General features: G+C 46.6%; 1 protein-coding gene across 7 annotated transcripts in view; it reads right to left on the reverse strand.

The window, feature by feature from the left end:
• The window catches only part of NUMB (NUMB endocytic adaptor protein), a 93,268-nt gene that overhangs the window by 35,357 nt on the left and 36,480 nt on the right, over positions 1 to 21,431 (reverse strand). For 5 of the 7 annotated variants that reach the window (XR_010986358.2, XM_078786734.1, XM_068130774.2 and 2 more), the window contains exons 2-4: positions 6,043 to 6,265; positions 1,561 to 1,635; positions 624 to 698 (exon numbers count right to left, since the gene is read on the reverse strand). Coding sequence is in view for 6 of the 7 variants with exons in the window: in XM_078786734.1 (XP_078642860.1) it covers positions 624 to 698; positions 1,561 to 1,635; positions 6,043 to 6,168 (276 nt within the window). In the remaining variant the exon portion in view is untranslated. The remainder of the gene's footprint in view (positions 1 to 623; positions 699 to 1,560; positions 1,636 to 6,042; positions 6,266 to 21,431) is intronic. The other 2 variants (XM_078786735.1, XM_068130775.2) reach the window with 1 other exon arrangement.

The raw sequence follows: 21,431 nt of genomic DNA on the forward strand, positions 1-21,431 counted from the left end.
GGAGGCAATTACATATTGGGAATTATCCTTAAGCCCTATTTAACTAACACAAAACTACCCTCTGTGTGGTGACTGGTGACACATAAACACTCTTAAGCTCACAGTTTTCCCTGCTTATATACATCGAAATATCTCGTACACGTCCACGGTCCATGCTAATCTATGCAATCCTATTTCCACTACGGTATAACATCTCCTACCCCCACAAACGTAACATTACTATCAGCTTGTTGCAAAACATACAACACCAAACTGTTCGCAATTATCACGAATAGAGTCAAAAATATTCCAAAGCATTTTGTTTGGTACCGCACTTGGACATCAGAAATGTCACAATGATAGATTTGAGAAAAAGACCACTACAAAACAAGACCTGATTTTACAAACCAAGACAAAACAAGACATGCAAAACAAGAAAAGCAAAACAAGAAAACAAAACAAGACAAGGCAATCCAAACATCTCGAATGTCTACGAGTATGACAAATTGCATTGGCAAAAAGCCGGTCATTTACAACTTATATTTTAGGCTACAAATCAGCAATCGTAATTTCGAAAGATGCTTTAAAGATTTGCTATATTGCTTGGCTCTCCTTTTTCAAAGCAGTTGGCAAATTCTGCTCACCTTCGTGGATTCGTCGACAACACGCAAAGCGTCTGCCGACACCCAAAGCACAGCACGGATTTTCTTTTTTCCCATCTGCATGCCCCAAAACAACAATACGAACGACATTAAGACTAAAGGTCAGAGAATGAGTGCAACTGTACAAACATATAATTGCAAGGTCATCTTGGCCTAACGGTCAAGCATTAACACATGACTTGTCTCATCTCGGAAAAAAAATAGAATTAAAATACACAGAATAAAACATTTTACCTCCCAAACGAGAGGCACAGTGCATAATCTTAAGTTAACCAGAATTAGATAGAACACTTGCCCTTGTAATATGATGATACGGAAACTGCTAAATACACAGCATTTTTTTTTCAGTTGACAAACAATTGGAATCCTGTCCTTTCTGCACCAACCCTGCTTTGACTAGGCCGTAGGACAAGTTAAAAAAAAAAAAAAAAATCCAAATGTATTTTTCCGAATTTAGCCACCAGTAAAAACTCGACATCAGTATTCTGCAATGAGCAAAGTTTTGATTTATGGAATTCAAACATGCCGCAATGGTGCAACTTGCAGTGGTAACTTCAGGATTCCCTCCACGTACAATAAAATCTGACCGACTGTAGCTACAGAATTGAAAACCAGATGTGTCAGTGAGGAAAGCAGAAGAAGAAAAAAAAAGAATTAGGTGAGTGCACACAAAGATAAAACAAACTAATGAATACACAGGTAAATAGATAAAGAAAAGAAAACCTTAACTGTCTAACTCTAATTTATTGAGTCACAGGGAAAATATTCAGGACTTTGGGATACTGACATATTACGAGAGGAACAGATGCTTCAGAACAAAAATGATATTGCCAAATCTTCAAACAAGGAAACATGCACACCCACCCAACCCATACACGTCCCCCACCCAACCCCAAAGCCCAAAACAAACCATACGTACATTTCTTAACCTTTTAACCGCATCTTCACAGACGTGCATTCCCCTGGATTCGTCAACTTCAACACATCCGAGGTACTGAGCACACAAAGAGAGCACAGCTGCTGAATCGACGAAAATAAACTGGGTATGAGGAACATGCGTATTTTTAAAAATAAAATAATTGGACGTGTGATGTGGAGTAATGAATGCTGCAATAATTCAATGTGGCTGCAAAGGAGAAATGAGAGAGAAGAAAGAGGAAAAGCAGGAGCAAGGGCAGGGAGAGGAAGGGAGGGAGTAGAGAAAGGAAGGGAGGGGGTAGGGAGAGGAAGGGAGGGGGTAGGGAGAGGAAGGGAGGGCATAGAGAGAGGCAGGGATGGGGTAGGGAGAGGAAGGGAGGGGTTAGGGAGAGGAAGGGAAGGCGTACGGAGAGGAAGGGAGGGGGTAGGGAGAGGAAGGGTGGAGGAAGGGAGGGCATAGAGAGAGGAAGGGAGGGGTTAGGGAGAGGAAGGGAGGGGGTAGGGAGAGGAAGGGAGGGGGTAGGGAGAGGAAGGGAGGGGTTAGGGAGAGGAAGGGAGGGCGTAGAGAGAGGAATGGACGAGGCAGTGAGAGGGAGGGAGGAGGTAGAGAGAAATGGACGATGAAGGGAAAGAGAGAGGTGGAGACAGTGAGGAGCGTGCACGCGCGCATGCGCACGCACACACACACACACACACACACACACACACACACACACACACACACACACACACACACACACACACACACACACACACACACGAAAGGGAAATGCATCCGACAGACTGGGAAAGAGAGAAATGAATGGATAGACTGGGACAGAGAGAAATGCACAGACAAATTGGGACAGAGAGAAATGTATGGCCAGACTGGGATAGAGAGAAATGAATGGATAGATTGGGACAGAGAGAAATGCACAGACAGACTGGGACAGAGAGAAATGCACAGACAGACTGGGACAGAGAGAAATGAATAGACAGACTGGGACAGAGATAAATGCACAGACAGACTGGGACAGAGAGAAATATATGGACAGACTGGGAAAGAGAGAAATGAATGGATAGACTGGGACAGAGAGAAATGAATGGACAGACTGGGACAGAGAGAAATGAATAGACAGACTGGGACAGAGATAAATGCACAGACAGACTGGGACAGAGAGAAATATATGGACAGACTGGGAAAGAGAGAAATGAATGGACAGACTGGGACAGAGAGAAATGAATAGACAGACTGGGACAGAGAGAAATGCACAGACAGACTGGGACAGAGAGAAATATATGGACAGACTGGGAAAGAGAAAAATGAATGGATAGACTGGGACAGAGAGAAATGCACAGACAAATTGGGACAGAGAGAAATGTATGGCCAGACTGGGAAAGAGAGAAATGAATGGATAGACTGGGACAGAGAGAAATGCACAGACAAATTGGGACAGAGAGAAATGTATGGCCAGACTGGGAAAGAGAGAAATGAATGGACAGACTGGGGCAGAGAGAAATGAATAGACAAATTGGGACAGAGAGAAATGCACAGACAAATTGGGACAGAGAGAAATGTATGGACAGACTGGGACAGAGAGAAATGCACAGACAGTCTGGGACAGAGAGAAATGAATGGATGGACTGGGACAGAGAGAAATGAATGGATGGACTGGGACAGAGAGAAATGAATGGATAGACTGGGACAGAGAGAAATGCACAGACAGATTGGGACAGAGAGAAATGCACAGACAGACTGGGACAGAGAGAAATGCACAGACAGACTGGGACAGAGGGAAATGAATGGATAGACTGGGACAGAGAGAAATGAATGGATGGACTGGGACAGAGGGAAATGAATGGATGGACTGGGACAGAGAGAAATGCGTGGACAGACTGGGACAGAGGGAAATGAATGGACAGACTGGGACAGAGAGAAATGAATGGATAGACTGGGACAGAGAGAAATGCACAGACAGACTGGGACAGAGAGAAATGCACAGACAGACTGGGACAGAGAGAAATGCGTGGACAGACTGGGACAGAGAGAAATGAATGGATAGACTGGGACAGAGAGAAATGCACAGACAGACTGGGACAGAGAGAAATGAATGGATAGACTGGGACAGAGAGAAATGCACAGACTAATTGGGACAGAGAGAAATGCACAGACAGTCTGGGACAGAGAGAAATGAATGGATAGACTGGGACAGAGAGAAATGCACAGACAGATTGGGACAGAGAGAAATGCACAGACAGACTGGGACAGAGAGAAATGCACAGACAGACTGGGACAGAGGGAAATGAATGGATAGACTGGGACAGAGAGAAATGAATGGACAGACTGGGACAGAGAGAAATGAATGGATAGACTGGGACAGAGAGAAATGCACAGACAGATTGGGACAGAGAGAAATGCACAGACAGACTGGGACAGAGAGAAATGCACAGACAGACTGGGACAGAGGGAAATGAATGGATAGACTGGGACAGAGAGAAATGAATGGATGGACTGGGACAGAGAGAAATGAATGGATGGACTGGGACAGAGAGAAATGAATGGATGGACTGGGACAGAGAGAAATGCGTGGACAGACTGGGACAGAGAGAAATGCACAGACAGACTGGGACAGAGAGAAATGCGTGGACAGACTGGGACAGAGAGAAATGAATGGATAGACTGGGACAGAGAGAAATGCACAGACAGATTGGGACAGAGAGAAATGCACAGACAGACTGGGACAGAGAGAAATGCACAGACAGACTGGGACAGAGGGAAATGAATGGATAGACTGGGACAGAGAGAAATGAATGGATGGACTGGGACAGAGAGAAATGAATGGATGGACTGGGACAGAGAGAAATGAATGGATGGACTGGGACAGAGAGAAATGCGTGGACAGACTGGGACAGAGGGAAATGAATGGACAGACTGGGACAGAGAGAAATGAATGGATAGACTGGGACAGAGAGAAATGCGTGGACAGACTGGGACAGAGAGAAATGCACAGACAGACTGGGACAGAGAGAAATGCGTGGACAGACTGGGACAGAGAGAAATGAATGGATAGACTGGGACAGAGAGAAATGCACAGACAGACTGGGACAGAGAGAAATGAATGCACAGACTGGGACAGAGAGAAATGCACAGACAGACTGGGACAGAGAGAAATGAATGGACAGACTGGGACAGAGAGAAATACACGGACAGACTGGGACAGAGAGAAATACATGGACAGACTGGGACAGAGAGAAATACATGGACAGACTGGGACAGAGAGAAATGCGTGGACAGACTGGGACAGTGAGAAATGCGCGGACAGACTGGGACAGTGAGAAATGCACAGACAGACTGGGACAGAGAGAAATGCACAGACAGACTGGGACAGAGAGAAATGAATGGACAGACTGGGACAGAGAGAAATACACGGACAGACTGGGACAGAGAGAAATACATGGACAGACTGGGATAGAGAGAAATACACAGACAGACTGGGACAGAGAGAAATGCGTGGACAGACTGGGACAGTGAGAAATGCACAGACAGACTGGGACAGAGAGAAATGCACAGACAGACTGGGACAGAGAGAAATGCGTGGACAGACTGGCACAGAGAGAAATACACGGACAGACTGGGACAGAGAGAAATACATGGACAGACTGGGACAGAGAGAAATGCCCAGACAGACTGGGACAGAGAGAAATGCCCAGACAGACTGGGACAGAGAGAAATGAATGGACAGACTGGGACAGAGAGAAATACACAGACAGACTGGGACAGAGAGAAATGCGCGGACAGACTGGGACAGTGAGAAATGAATGGACAGACTGGGACAGAGAGAAATGCGCGGACAGACTGGGACAGAGAGAAATACATGGACAGACTGGGACAGAGAGAAATGCACAGACAGACTGGGACAGAGAGAAATGAATGGACAGACTGGGACAGAGAGAAATGCGCGGACAGACTGGGACAGAGAGAAATACATGGACAGACTGGGACAGAGAGAAATGCGCGGACAGACTGGGACAGAGAGAAATGCGCGGACAGACTGACACACACACCGTGAATAAACCAAAGTAGTGAAGTACGCTCGGACCAGAAACCTTTGATTCATCCCAAACAGAGGCTGTTCTGTTTTTGTGTACAGAAGCCAAATTTGCAAAGTAACCTGATTCCTTTGCTACCAGCCTGGTGAGCAATCCAATTTAAAGAGCCAAGTTATCGCAATACTGTGAACTTTGAAACCTGCTTTGTGCCGGTTCATTATTCACCCAACGTAGAGCAGCAGTCGCATTCTGTATGAGGCATAAACAGCACCGATAAAGGCGTACGTGAGTACAAGGATCGCACACCTTAACTGTTTATTGCCCTTTCACACCAGACATCAACTACACGAGAGAAACACCACCGAGATGCCAAATCTTTTTGATAAACGGATAAGGGCTGGGGCTTCAAAATGAACCACCACTCATTCGGCAAGCCACCATCTCTCCCGCGTACCTTTACGGGAAAGCTGCACTGCCCGCCTCGGACGGCTTCCTCATCCTTTTGCCACTGGTGTGGGCGGCTCGCCTCCGGCAGGGTCTGCTCCTTCTTGCGACGGAAGCTTTGACGAATGCGATTCATAACGTCGCGGGGTGACCAGGGCCTCTGAAGGGGTAGCCGGATGGCTTCCTCTCCCCTCCCTCTCTACGTGTCTCCCCAGTCTCTTCTCTTACTTGTGCTGTGCAAGGAGGGGCAAAGGAGGCTCGTCAGCAAAGTGCAGTGTTCGCCCACGCCCTGCTCGCGAGCATCTGCCACAGAGCTTGGGAGGCGGAGAAGGTGGATCGGGCACCGCATCGCTGGACCGCGCACCTTCCAAAACACTACCGGGAAGGGCATCGGCCAACGATAGGAGATAAAAACCTGCGGGCAACGGTCAAAGTTCTGCTCATCTGGCACACTTTTCAACTGGGATTCATTTATCCCAAAAAAACTTTGTGAATGACAAAACAAAAACAGCACCACACAAAAGACAGAAATTGTGTCGTCTTCATATTTAATCACGCAAACAACAAAAACCAACCAAAAATTACCACCTTTATCTATCTATAATTCCAGTAATCTCTGTGTGTGTGTGTGTGTGTGTGTGTGTGTGTGTGTGTGTGTGTGTGTGTGTGTGTGTGTGTGTGTGTGTGTGTGTGTATGTGTGTATGTCTGTGTGTTTGTCTGTGACCGCTGTTTCTCGACAACCACGGGTCCGATATACTTGAAACTTGCCAGGTATATTGCTGGGGACCCGAGGATGTGCCTTTTCAAGGTTTCATATTAATCGGACAAGTAGTTACCGAGCTATGTCCAAAAAACGATTCAACCAATCAGAGAGCAGCGAGTTATCACGTGTGCCGAACGTGGCGAACAGACTCTGCCTCGGACGGCACATTTGAGAGCGTATTCATTTATTTCACGTTGGCAAACTATGTTGCCGCTATGTTGGCGTTAAACTATGTTTTAAAACTAATTAAAACTAATTTGCGATTCTTTCGCTTTCCTGCGCGTTTGTGCACGCTATGGCGATTTCTTTACCAAACTCCGCAAGCCGTTCGCTTTGGACCAAACCATTTCATGTAAATAGAGGGGGGGGATTGTCACCGTACTCGCAAGCCGTTCGCTTTGGACCAAACCATTTCATGTAAATAGAGGGGGGGGATATAATTTTAGATATAGATATAGTACGGGCATGCCCTAGTAAATAAGAAAGAGAGAGAGTGGCGGTTCAGGATTTGTTTACTTGATCTGATTTTTGCAGCATTTACAGTATTTTCATGATCTTGGTTTGAATCCTACATTTGATCAGAAATTGACCAATGAGGATGCAAAGCAAAGATGTTTTCTCTTTTTCTCCTCTTTTTTTCTCTTTCATTTTCCCCTTTTTTCCTCTTTTTTTTCACTTTTTTCTCTTTTTTCCTTTCTTTTTCTTTCTTTCTCTCTCTCTCTCTCTCTCTCTCTCTCTCTCTCTCTCTCTCTCTCTCTCTCTCTCTCTCTCTCTCTCTCTCTCTCTCTCTCTCTCTCTCTCTCTCTCTCTCTATACATACACCAAAGGGTGTGTTTTTAATGCTGGAAAGATCATACCGTTCCAGAGCTCATCAAACATAAATGGCATTTTAATTATTTACAATGGTGCACTGTATATATACAGGGTGTCCATATAGTCCTTGTGCAACTTTGAACTTTTATAACGCATAGAAACAATCTATAAATGGCGCATGGAAGTGTAATTACCTCCACCACCGAAGGTGGACACAGGTTATGTTTTGACCTCAGTTTGTCTGTCTGTGAGCAGGATATCTCGAAAAATTGTGGATGGATTCGGCCGAAAATTGAGGAACAGGTTGGGTATGTGACAAGAACAAATGGATTACACTTTGGTGAAGATGCTGATCTGCATACTAGATTCTTTTAATTTCAAGTGAATCTTCAACATTGCGAGATGAGCCAAAAACGATATATACCATGATATTTCAAAGAATTGTGGATGACTTATTACAAAACTAGGTGGATGAGTTGGTTTGGTGACAAGAACAAGCCAATTAGATTTTGGTTCAGGTCCAAATCCAGATTCGGCCTATCAGTGGGATACAAAACATAAATTCAGCCGAGCGGTGGGATTAATTCTAGCGGAGGGCATGCCGTTCTAGTTCATAAAGTTTTTACCCCATACAGTTCAAATTTCGAAGCTTCAACATAACCGCCATCTTTCGCAATAGATTGTTCAATCTGATTTTCCAACTTGTTGAAAACATTCTCAAGTTGCTGCTGAGTAATTTAATGAATTGCATTTGTGATCATAGCCCTAATTTCATCCAAATAATGTGTTTTTGATGAGTAAACAACAGTTTTAACATGGCCCCATAAAATGTAGTCCAATTGGGACAGGTTATAGGAACGAGGTGGCCAAGCAATTGGTCCATGTCTACCGACACACTTGTCAAGGAAGACATCATTCAAGAACCGTCGCACATTTGACGCATAGAGGCAGGGAGCCATGTCAGGCTGGTACAAGGTGATATGTGAAAGATTTAATCGTCGTAGTTCGGGAACCACATGCGGTAATTGTGGTGGTTGAATTTACCACTGATATAGAAGTTGCCTTATCAGAAAATGTAAACATGTCAAGAAACCTAGGGGAATTGTGGATCTAACAACATAAATAACACCAACGTTGCACAAAACCTGATGAATTATGGTTTCATGCACCATTTATAGTTTGCTTCTATCATGTGTACATCAAAAGTTTTAAAAGTTAAACGTTGCACAAGGACTATATGGTCACCATGTGTGTGTACACATGTGAAAAATTATATATATATATATATATATACGTGTATATATATATATACAGTGATCCCTCGTTTATCGCGGGGGTTACGTTCCAGAACCCCCCGCGATAGACGAAAATCCGCGAAGTAGCGACCATATTTTTATTTTATTATTTATATATATTTTAAAGCTTTATGACCCTCCCCACACTCTTATTAACCTTTCCCACACTCTTATTAACCTTTCCCATACTCTTATTAACCTTTCCCATACTCTTATAAACACTTCCTATACTCTTAAACACTTTTTACACTCTTAAACATACGTAATTTTAACAACATATAAAATTCTAATGGGTACTCACCATTGAAGATACTGTAGCGACCCATGGGTTCCCCAAGCAAGACCAGCATTAGAATCTCCTTGCTCCAGCCGGTGACGTCACCGGCGGGGATCCAGGCGCCAGAGTGGCTGGTCACGTGACCGCCAAAGCGTGTGGCGCGCGTGCGGGTATAATCAGCTACACCTGTTGATCACGTGACCACCGAAGCACGCCACGCTTGAGAGGCGTGGCTTTCGGTTTCTGGTTGTGCTTTATAATGCAGCCCGATAAACGGGCTTTACAGTGTTCCCGAGTTGGTTTTGAGAATAAATATCTTCTCGGACGAGTTTGTGTCTTGCCCGTCATTTCGTCCGTATCAAGCAAGAGCCCCGGCTCTTCAATACTACAACTTGCGTGATGAAGATGATGATGAATTAGCTGTGCAGTACTGATGACGATGAAGGTGATGACGATGATGAATGTACTGCACAGCCAGAAAGAGCATTACAGTTACCCATTACGTGGGTAACTAGCGCAAGTGGAAGCTGCCGCATCTGCGTTTTCCATACGCACGACTCTTTGTCTCTTTGTCTACCCTTCTACTGTACACTATGTACAGTATTTTATTTCTTGTAATATGTTTTAATTACCGTATTTTTCTTATTTTTTTACGTTTTTTAATTTTTTAGGCTAGAAAATGCTTATTTTACCACAAAAATATTTAAAATAATAGTATATAAAAATACATTTATACCGCAAAATCCCGCGATATAGCGAAAAATCCGCGATATAATTTTACATATACTAGCGAGAAAAACCCGCGATGTACCGAAGCCGCGAAAAGTGAACCGCGATATAGCGAGGGATGACTGTATATATATATATATATAATCGTTAGATGAAATAAGACGCGGACGTAGCTTCAGGACGTCGATCTTTAATTGTCGACAAGCTTTCGACCAACAAAGGTCTTCTTCTGAGTCGGCCCCAAGTTCAACAGAAGCGTTCTTCCGTTGAACTTGGGGCCGACTCAGAAGAAGACCTTTGTTGGTCGAAAGCTTGTCGACAATTAAAGATCGACGTCCTGAAGCTACGTCCGCGTCTTATTTAATCTAACGATTATTTATTTAATGCAAATGAGACGCCCTGCTCGTACTGTGGAGTTTCCACATGTGAAATTTGCATTTATGTTTATTTAAATTATACAATGGACTACAAAATGTAAATGTTTCATGATATTTGTTATATTATATCACCTTTATCTATCAATATTGTTGAAATGAAGATCAAATAGCTGTATGTTGAAATATGTTGAAAAAGTCAAAACTTTACATGGGGTGTACTTACTTTTTCACGTGACTGTATATATTTATTTATTTTTACAAACAAACACATGCACACATGCCAAAGTTCAAGGAGCTTTGTAGATGGATGTGATCCAAGTCCAAATCTAAATTCCAACTCGAAGCCAGGCATGTTCAACCAATACTACCTATAAGCAGGTGCCAGTATGACGTTCTCAGACTGTAATGCATGCCATTTGTCATCGCTCGATTGCTTACTTGAACGACAATGCGCAACAATTACTGTTATGGGGTGGTTTCATAAACACGAGGTGATTACTTGCAAGTGCAAGAAAAATTGAACTGCCTTGCACAACACAGGACGAGGCAACACGAAAAAGGAAAGTAAACCTATTAGCAAGGAGCATATGCTACACGGATCTTGGCAAGATCATTTGGAATGATGCAACAAAATGTCAAGAAAATCCAAATCATGTTTCAATACCAACCACTTCATGTAATAAAGCCTTCAGGAGGTTGTGTTGGCTTGTTTGGTGATCCTGTCTGAGCACTTGCTCACAAAGCAGGGAAACCAGCTTCAAATCCCATTCATACTTATCAATGAAAGTCCTTTGAACCATGTTTTAAGCCAAGTCACTCATTATCTACTATGAGCATCCATGGCCTGCACGCGAAATAGACCTAGGTCCATGTCCTCCGTGAGTCAGTCTTAGATTATTGAAACTTCTTCGACTCGGTCTATGACTAAGACTTCTACACTGATTATTCCCACCTTTTTGTAGGGTTGGCCAGGGGAAGATTTTGGTCCAAGTCTTTCGTGAACCGGCTGGCTTGGCCTGACGTTCAACTGAAGGTGGCAGAACTTTGGAATTTGTTCAGGGTGCCGGTGAAAACTTGCCGACTATTCACAAAAGACACTGTGGAATATTTACCAACCACCGACCATCACTGCTGACATAATGTCCTTCTGATGGACGGTGCGCACACATTGATGCCTCACCCTTAATGTCAAACACCAGTGTGCCAGTATATAGATGGGGCAAGATTTGAACAGCTCAAAGGTGAATGCACATAGCTACCTGTTGGCTATCCTGCCAACCCTCCAAGATCACCTTAAATGCTTGATTTTTAAAAATCCATCAAAAACCATCTATCTTCAGCACAAGATCACTTCATAAAACGTATAATTTCATTTTCTATACGATTGTAGGTTTTATTTTATCCCCCTATATGACAGCTAGATGTTTATTCCGCACATATGATAAGTGGCATGCAATTCAACAGCAATAACCATTCTGTACAATTGCTAAACCACATGCTTTATGAGAATGTGATAGAGAAAAATACCTCCAGCTACTTTGCACATTGGACCGTAAAAAAAGGAAAGATACACACCTAGCCAGCGTATATAAACAGATGGACAAAAATCACGGAGAAGCAACATGAGTCCATGACAACCATAAACTAGGAAGAGTAATCAGAGATTGCAGACCCTCGCCAGGACATGTTTTCAGTGGTTTTTAAGGCTTTTGTGTTAAAACAAATATGGCGGCCAAATCACGTGACCGATGACGTCATCATTAATCTTTTCCCTCCATCAATTTATCCCTAGATATATAACCACCTTAAGGCCATTTTTCCCCGCAAAGCGGGGGTTGGCCTTTTTCGGGGACCGTGGTTGTTGTTGTTTTTCGGTCCCCTTTTTTGAAGCAATGTTTTACAGCCGGATGCCCTTCCTGACGCCAACCCTTTTTGCCGCCTTTAACGACAAACAGGGAATTACCAGTGAACTGGTACTCAATTAGCCGACCTCAGAAGGATGACAGGCTGAGTCAACCCCCCTGGCGTTAATTCAGCGATCGACCAGGATTCGAACCCAGGATCCTAAGCCGCACCCTAGCCGCTAGCCCAGCACCAGCGCTAGCCCAACACCATCCCTAGATGATGCTCAATAAATTTCATCTTAATCGGATGAGGGTTTGTACTTGTCGAATTATGACGTCATAATGGAGGCACCTATGACATCATCATTAACATATGTTATTCCACATGGAGAGTTCTTTGCAAAGAGCCATGTCTCCATTTTTTCTATGCAGCGCTTTCGGAGATATAGAGGTGCAAATAAGTTTTTCGGGTTTTCCAAGATGGCGCCCATACCACGTGACCTATGACGTCATAATTATCATTTAAAAATTATACAGGTGGAGTTGCACCTATGGTGAACATTTCCTGTAAATCGGACCAATTGTTGCAGAGAAAATCATATTTATTTTGTGCGGACAAACAAACAAACAGATAGACAAACAGACAGACAGACACACAGACAGACAGACACACAGACAGACAAACAAACAAACGGACACAAATGCAATACCCTCTCCTCAGGCGAGGGTAATAAGAAGGGGGATGCAACAATCACGCGAGTTTAAAAAGTGTTTATTCAAGTGTGGGAAGGTCAATTCAGCCAAATTGATTGACAGCCAGCGTATAAACGGTAAGGTCTTATTACACGGGAGGTTAAGCCGAAAGGAAGAATTTTTATGATATGAACTAGTGGGCATTCTCACCCTCCAACCTACAGATGGGAGTACCCTTCTCAACCCACCTCGGGTGGGCAATGTGCTGAGGCACATTCTCAGAAATGCACTTTAGAATTCTTGTAAAAAATTTATTGATCACAACCTATCATAATTTTGAGAAGGTTCCATGATAAAGAGCCTGGTGTTGGCTTAACGGTTAGGGTGCTGGCTTGGGACCCTAGGATCGTGAGTTTGAATCTTGGTCGATTGTTGAATGAACGCCAGGGGAGTTGACTCAGCCTGTCATCCTTCCGAGGTCGGCAAAATGAGTACCAGCTTGCTGGGATGAATGAGCCATTTGGGTTATCCTGCGGTCGGAGTGGCGACCCGTCTAGGATTGTGCCCAATAGCCAAGGAAACTGCTTCGGCAGCCATATGCATCGTCACGGTGTGAAAAGGATTGGTCGTCATCGTCATCATCATCCATGATAAAGGAAGATGAAGAATGAAGTTGATTTGTAATACCGGCTACCACTAAAGATGGCGGAATTTGCAACACACATATGCACACGTGTGTGTATATACGAGATGTACCGGAAAGTAATGTCGTTCTTTGGATAATATACCGGAAATTTTGGATAATATTTTTTTTCTGGATTGTCTGTGGACACAACTTTTAAAAACATTACTTTCCGGTACACAAAATATGTGTGTATATATATATATATATATATATATATATATACTAGCTTGGCTCGGCTCGCTACGCTCGCCTCACCAAGCGTCGATACAATTGAAGTTGAAAAAAAAAATTTCCCCAAAACATTCCCCCCCAAAAAATAAAATAAATAAATTGGAAAAATTTTTTAAAAAAATACCCTTAGGACATACCGACGGGAGAGATATGTGCATTCCAGAAGTTTGGTACGATTTCACAAAACTTTGAGAAAGTAGTTCAGTGACAACACAGGACAGACGCTGCACAAATATATATATATATATATATATATATATATATATATATATATATATATATATATATATATATATATTGTTACAGATACGACTTTGATGGTATGGTGGGCCGAGCGGGATGGCCGCCGTATCCGTACAAGTTACCCCGATTGCACCCGGGGTTGACTAATCGCGCTATGCTGGCTCAATAAGAAAAAGAAGACACCCGGCTGGATTACAATCACACAATACGACACCAGGGATACGGTTCTCAAAGGTTGTTATTACAATTGCGGAAGGTTTAGATTACAGGGACAAGAGGGAAACATAGGAAGGTGGGCACTTAAACACACTTATATTATCCCCGGACAGACGACAGGTAAACGCGGGACAAGGCTCACTCACACGGGGTTTGATGGCCAGGAAAGCGGGTAGCGATCGCTCCAGGTGCACCTGTGCTCAGGGCAGGATCACGTACGGTGGTGTCCAGAGATGCGTGAAGGTATCACAGCGCTTGTGGGTCGCGACTTTGGTCTCAAGCTGGGGAGGTCGCTCAGCGCTCGGGAGGGTGGCGTCTTTTCCTTCCAAGCTCGGGGCGCATCTCACGTCACGTCCGGCGCGGGGCCGCGTATATCCGGCGGGGAGTCACGCCCTCGCTCGTTAGCTCCGCCCCATATGGCATCGGCCCATGGCTTCTCATTGGGTGCGGGGGTTACCGGCTCCGCCCTTGACGAGGGGCCGACAGGGAGCCCCCTTCTGGGTAACCCCGTCGAGCACATGTTCAATGGCGGCCAACCGAGCCGGAGTGAGGACGCAAAGCCGCTGTTGTTGTGGTTGTTGTTGGAGCTTGAGATGATGGGAAGAGATGCGGGGAGGTATTGGAAGGTCCTAAACTCCTACTGATGCCATATAATCACATTCTGGTGCAACGAAGAGTCATAATTAATGGAAACGAGGCCTTAACTGACATAGATTAAGAATAACTAGCAAGATGTCCTATAATTGTCTACGTGTGGTGCGGGGGACCTGGGCACGACATTTAATGGGGGAATGAAGGGGAAGATCGGCTCTAATGGGTGTTGTTTACAGACAATGGGACTAGGGAATGGGGTAAGGGGAGAGTTGGGGAGTATCGGAGAAGATAGGGGAATATTTACAAGCGGATATGGAGGTCAAATTCCATATTCGCAACATTGCACCCTTCTCTACCCTCGGGGCGTCCCGACCCGATAAATTTTTACCTACTTTAGTGTGGCACGCAATGTAGTTCCCTCTACTATTAACTCTACCCTGAGTGCGACAGTTTTATAGATATTCACAAATGAGTAAATATGTCCCCCTGCGACGTTGCACCCTTCTCCTCTCAGAAACACACCCACAGGATAACCGAATCCGGAAAGAATCCTCAAACTAAACATACAGCCGGTAGGGAGCATTATTTACAAGACTACGCTGATATCTACACTACGATCCAGGACCTGTCTTTGGAGGAACACATGCAGATGTTATGCATAGAGAGAGCGCGCTTGCCAACATCGATACACCAACCCACGAGTGCTCTGTGGCCGACGGCCTTTAATAACGTGCAGAGCACCCTTCCCGCGCATCAAAAGCACCACCCCACCACCAATCGGTGCAGTCACCATTGTTCATTGGAATAAAAATAACTTCAACAACCCCTAACCCTGCAGGTGTCTCTTGCTCTTCTTGTGGTGCACTTGGTGTCAACTAAAAGTGGTTCACCTGTATGGCATAGGTGCCACGTTGACCCATAGGTCCATCCCCGGGTGGTGCTTGGCCGCAAACGAACTGCGGTCCATCGTGGGTGGCCACAAACATTGCGGTCCATATGGTGTATCGATCCCGGCAGCAAGCAGCGAAAGTGCAGGCCCACAACTGCGTCGCCAGCACCTCTCTCTCCTCTCTCTCTACCCCAAAGCCAGATCCTCGGAGGTGGGAGACAAAAGAAGAAACAAGTGAGTAAGGTGGTAAGGGCGCAAAAGTGCACGCAATGTAAGGTGATGCACACTGGGGGCACATGGGAACCAGGTGAGACAGGTACGTTCCTATCGTACGCCCCCCCCACCAGGTAACCTACATGGCCCCTCCCTTACCCCTTACTGCATCCACAAAACACAACCCTACTCATAAACATCTACTTTACAAATCAACAAACATCCCTACTGTCTTCCCCGTTCCTCCCATATACCAAATTCGTCTTCTCTCCCTCCTAACCAATCAAATTTGCCATTTTCAACTCTCATCAAAATTTGCCATTTTCAACTCAACATCAAAATTTGCCATTACCAATTCATCATCAGTCCCTCCTAGGGAGGGAGAGATGGAATCACCCCAATGTCTCATCCACGTCGTGATGCGTCTCACAAATCCAACAGCAATTCTCATTTCCTGCACAAAACAAAGAAAACACAGGTGTGGAGTCATCATCATCACCACAGGTAAGTGGCTGCGTATGGTGCGACAGGTTCATCAATCCTAACTATTTCCTAAATGACTTTAACAACTTTACACTACCCGGGGTCTCTCTCCGGCCAAACCATTGGCCCTCTTACACTATGGGTTCTAAAAACCAATTCCCATTGACCAAACTGTGGCGCTCTTCAATTTGGGGTCTCACTCCCCCGATTCATCTCCCGGTGCCCTCGCACAATTTCTGGGCTGCGGCGTGTACCTCTCCCAGTGGGTCTACCCACCTGCACACCTCCACCACTGCAGTTGCCTCCGAGCTTACCTGCTCCTTGCCCTAACCTAACTACCTGGGGAAGGCCCTCTGGCACTCTCCCCACTCGGTGCCCTCTCTGGCACTGGGCTACCCGGGTCCGTCCTCCGGATCCTCGGGCCCCATCCACAACTCTACCGGCTCCCAGAGCCCACCTGCGGCCTCACCTGGCCGACATCCTCACAGTGGTGGAGTGCCCAACCAACTACACGCACTAACAGGCTACACGCCCAGCCATTTCCACAACACTAATGCACCCATTCACAACACCATTCTGCAACCGCACCACAAGTGCCAATATCCAACCACAATTTACCTGCACCCTCTACCTAACACTTACACTACCCGCCCCGGGTATCCGTGATGGGGGTCCACTCTTCCCCCATCCACACCTTCGCACCATGCACACCACTCCGTACCACTTACTCCAACTTTCTCCACACACCTGTACTTGCACACCTGTGCTCTCACACCTGGTGCCACCTGCACCCTTCTCTCCCCAAGCGCATTCGCGCTGATCCACACACTCACTACTCATACACTGCTCCACACACCTGTCCAGTTGCACACCTGTGCAATCACACCTGTTCAATTGCACACCTGTGCAATCACACCTGTTCAATTCTCACAAACACGGCATCATCTCAGCTAACTACTCCCTTCTGAAACTTGCGCTTCCCAGTCGTCCCTTTAAACTATTGCGCTCCCTCGTCATTATCATCCATACTAATCTACCTGCGTCCCCACTACAGGTATCAGTCACTAACTAACCTTAACGTTACCTAAGGTCATCTTCTCTAGATCCCTACACACAATATCCTAACCCACCCGGGCTAGTTTTCACTGCCATACACCCCATAAGCTATTGCTCCTTTGCCCCCCACATGGGAAAGGTGGCAGGGATGCCATCCCACCACATCGGGGGCCTCTCACTACCAATTTTGCACATCAAATTTCAACAAATCAAAAATTTGGCCAATCACTGCCCATCATCTGCCAATCACTACTGCCAATCCCTTGCCAATCATCAAATTTTTGTTTTTCTCTAATTTTGGGTCCAAAACACTAACCTCTTCACCCAGTCGACTCACTAATACCTCTCGGTGCGCCAATCCCTGTCCAAAGCCCGGCTTCGTAAAGCCAAGCAATGGATGCTGGTTGTTTTGTGCCAGCGGCTGGATGCGTCCGGCACTCGGTGCAGGGACGGGGGCTTACCCGGGCCGAGATCCCACGCATCACCTCGGCGTGGAGCCATCCAATGCCCCGATCTAGACCTGCCGGCACGTCTCACCAAAAAGTGGTCGCCATGACGACCCTTTCTATCGGGCTGCCCGCTCCGCCTAGTGGGGCACGGACGCGGCCGTTCAAAGCGAGGCCCAGCACGCACCGAGGGCCCGATTCGGCTATAAGTCGTTCTAAACTCTATCGCGTCTAACGTCGATGCTTCACCTGGACGCTTACACCCCGCAGCCCGTTCCTTGCTCACACATCCAGCCGTGCCCATGCTCCTCGTACCTTTCCTTACACACCCAGGTACCCTCATTCCACTCACAGCCTTGGTCACACACCTGACCACCGAACACTTTGGCACACATTCGTTGGTCGCACACCTCACCAAAACACCTCTTCGCGCCCCCTCCTCAGTCACCTCCTCTGTGACAATCACAGGTGTGCCCTCATTCGCACACCCAACCACGTGCCTCACTACCAATTCCAGCGTGCATTCCCACTCACGCTCTACCATTCCAGGTGTGCATCCTTCCATCCCAGGTGTACATCCTCGCTCACCTGTCACAACTAACTCACGCTCCATGTCACTCTCACTACTTTCACCTCCACTCGTGACAACGCACTCACCCTTACTCTTGACAGCACACTCTTTCCCCATGCACCTGTCCGTCACACACCTTTCTCGCGCACACTCTCCCGTTACACCCTCTGTAACACTCACCACAGGTGGACACTCTTCCTTACTTCTGACAGCGCACTCTTTCCTCATGCACCTGTCCGTCACACACCTTTCTCGCGCACACTCTCCCGTTACACCCTCTGTAACACTCACCACAGGTGGACACTCTTCCTTACTTCTGACAGCGCACTCTTTCCCCATGCACCTGTCCGTCACACACCTTTCTCGTGCACACTCTCCAGTTACACCCTCTGTAACACTCACCACAGGTGTGCATTCTTCCTTGCCTTTGACAGCGCACTCTTTCCCCATGCACCTGTCCGTCACACACCTTCCTCGCGCACACTCTCCCGTCACACCCTCTGTAACACTCACCACAGGTGGACACTCTTCCTTACTTCTGACAGCGCACTCTTTCCCCATGCACCTGTCCGTCACACACCTTTCTCGCGCACACTCTCCAGTTACACCCTCTGTAACACTCACCACAGGTGGACACTCTTCCTTACTTCTGACAGCGCACTCTTTCCCCATGCACCTGTCCGTCACACACCTTTCTCGCGCACACTCTCCCGTTACACCCTCTGTAACACTCACCACAGGTGGACACTCTTCCTTACTTCTGACAGCGCACTCTTTCCCCATGCACCTGTCCGTCACACACCTTTCTCGCGCACACTCTCCAGTTACACCCTCTGTAACACTCACCACAGGTGTGCATTCTTCCTTGCCTTTGACAGCGCACTCTTTCCCCATGCACCTGTCCGTCACACACCTTCCTCGCGCACACTCTCCCGTCACACCCTCTGTAACACTCACCACAGGTGGACACTCTTCCTTACTTCTGACAGCGCACTCTTTCCTCATGCACCTGTCCGTCACACACCTTTCTCGCGCACACTCTTGCGCACACTCTCCCGTTACACCCTCTGTAACACTCACCACAGGTGTGCATTCTTCCTTGCCTTTGACAGCGCACTCTTTCCCCATGCACCTGTCCGTCACACACCTTCCTCGCGCACACTCTCCCGTCACACCCTCTGTAACACTCACCACAGGTGGACACTCTTCCTTACTTCTGACAGCGCACTCTTTCCTCATGCACCTGTCCGTCACACACCTTTCTCGCGCACACTCTTGCGCACACTCTCCCGTCACACCTTCTGTAACACTCACCACAGCACGCTTCCATGTGCTCTCTCGCACATGCGCTACGACCGACTCATTCTCGCCAACACCCTCACTCCTTGGCATGCACTTTTTCCTCACACACCCCAGAGTCGGACTTTCTCGCACACCTCCTCTTTCGCACACCAGACCTGTCACACACTTCACCAGTGGCCTCTCACGAACACCCGGGTCCATCTCGACCCCCAAGCTTCTTAAATCCCCTGGCGCATCATACGCACGACCATATTGGTCACCACTTACACCGGGTCCTCTTCCTCTTCGCTTCTCCTCCATCACCTGCGAATCCCTCATCCGGTTAATGAGCACATCATCACGATCCAAACACAGACTTTGGACCAATTCTTTTACTTCCTCCTTTATCTCTTTGTTATCCTCTCTCCGTCGCTTCTTAATTTCGCTCACCCCTTCTTCCACTTCTTCTAATTTCTGCTTCACCTCTTTTATGTCCCGGTACGTCTCCTCAAGCTCATCCTCTAAGGCTACCTTGACCGTTTCCATGTGCGTCCTCACCTGCCGGTCCTTCGTCTCCATTACCTCTATCACCTCGTCCAACCTCGTTGTCAGTCCCTCACGTACCATCTGACATTCCCTCTTCGTCGCTACCAAGTCATCTTTTAGTTCTTTCTGTGTCGCTTTTAACCCTCCTATTACCGCTGTGTTCTTCTTTACCTGGTCCGTTAGTTCTTTTTGTCCCTCCGTCAGCTGTTCCACCTCCTGCGTCAGGACCTCTATGCCCCCTTGTAACTTTACAGTCCCCTTTCTCACCTCCTTCTCCATGTGCTCCTTACAGTGCCTCACCTCCTCGCGCACTCCTCCGACCTCCTCACTCACTCCTCTTCTGATCTCCTCTCCCATCACTTGCATCTCCTGCCCAGATGCCACCCTCATCTGCTCCATTTCCTCCCTGTGAGCATCCAGTTTGGTTTCTACCCCCATTCTGACCCCCTCTATCTGCTGCTCCATTTGTTTAACTTCCCTTTCCGCTTGGTCCCTCATGTCCCTCAATTTGCCTTCCATACTGTTTTCTAACCCCTCTAACCCATTTTTCACTTCTTTTATCCCGTTGTCTAACCCCTCAAAATTATTGTCTAACTTCCCAATTTTCTTGTCTAACTCCTCAAAATTATTGTCTAACTTCCCAATTTTCTTGTCTAACTCCTCAAAATTATTGTCTAACTTCTCACCGGTACCCCTCGCTTCGTCCCTCATTACCCCCATTTGGCCCTCCAATCGCTCACCCTGAGCATCCATCCGGTTCCCCAACCGCTCACCCAATCGCTCAATTTGGCTCCCCATACTCATCTGTACAGCTGCCTGTAACTGCGCAATGAGGGCCTGCATGTCAATCGGCTGCATGTTAAAGCCCGCTGATACAGCCGGCTCGGCTACCGCACGCTCGTGCGAGGCGCCTTTTTGCGCGCCCGCTACTTCGTGCGTGACGGCGCTATTTTGCGAACCTGCCGCCCTCACTGCTTCGCTCTCCTCTTGTCCCTCAATTTGGTCCTGGATCGACCCTACCTCACTCTCCTTTACCGGACCCCAGCCGTCTTGATCCGCCATAGCGCGACTTTCAAAATTCGGTTTTTATTTTTTTATTTTCGTAAAACAAATTGAAATTTCGCCGTTATAATTTCGCGCGGGAAACGCGCTC

This window comes from Myxine glutinosa, chromosome 11 (genome assembly GCF_964187855.1).
Source record: "Myxine glutinosa chromosome 11, kmMyxGlut1.1, whole genome shotgun sequence".
NCBI classification, from domain to species: Eukaryota; Metazoa; Chordata; class Myxini; order Myxiniformes; family Myxinidae; genus Myxine; species Myxine glutinosa.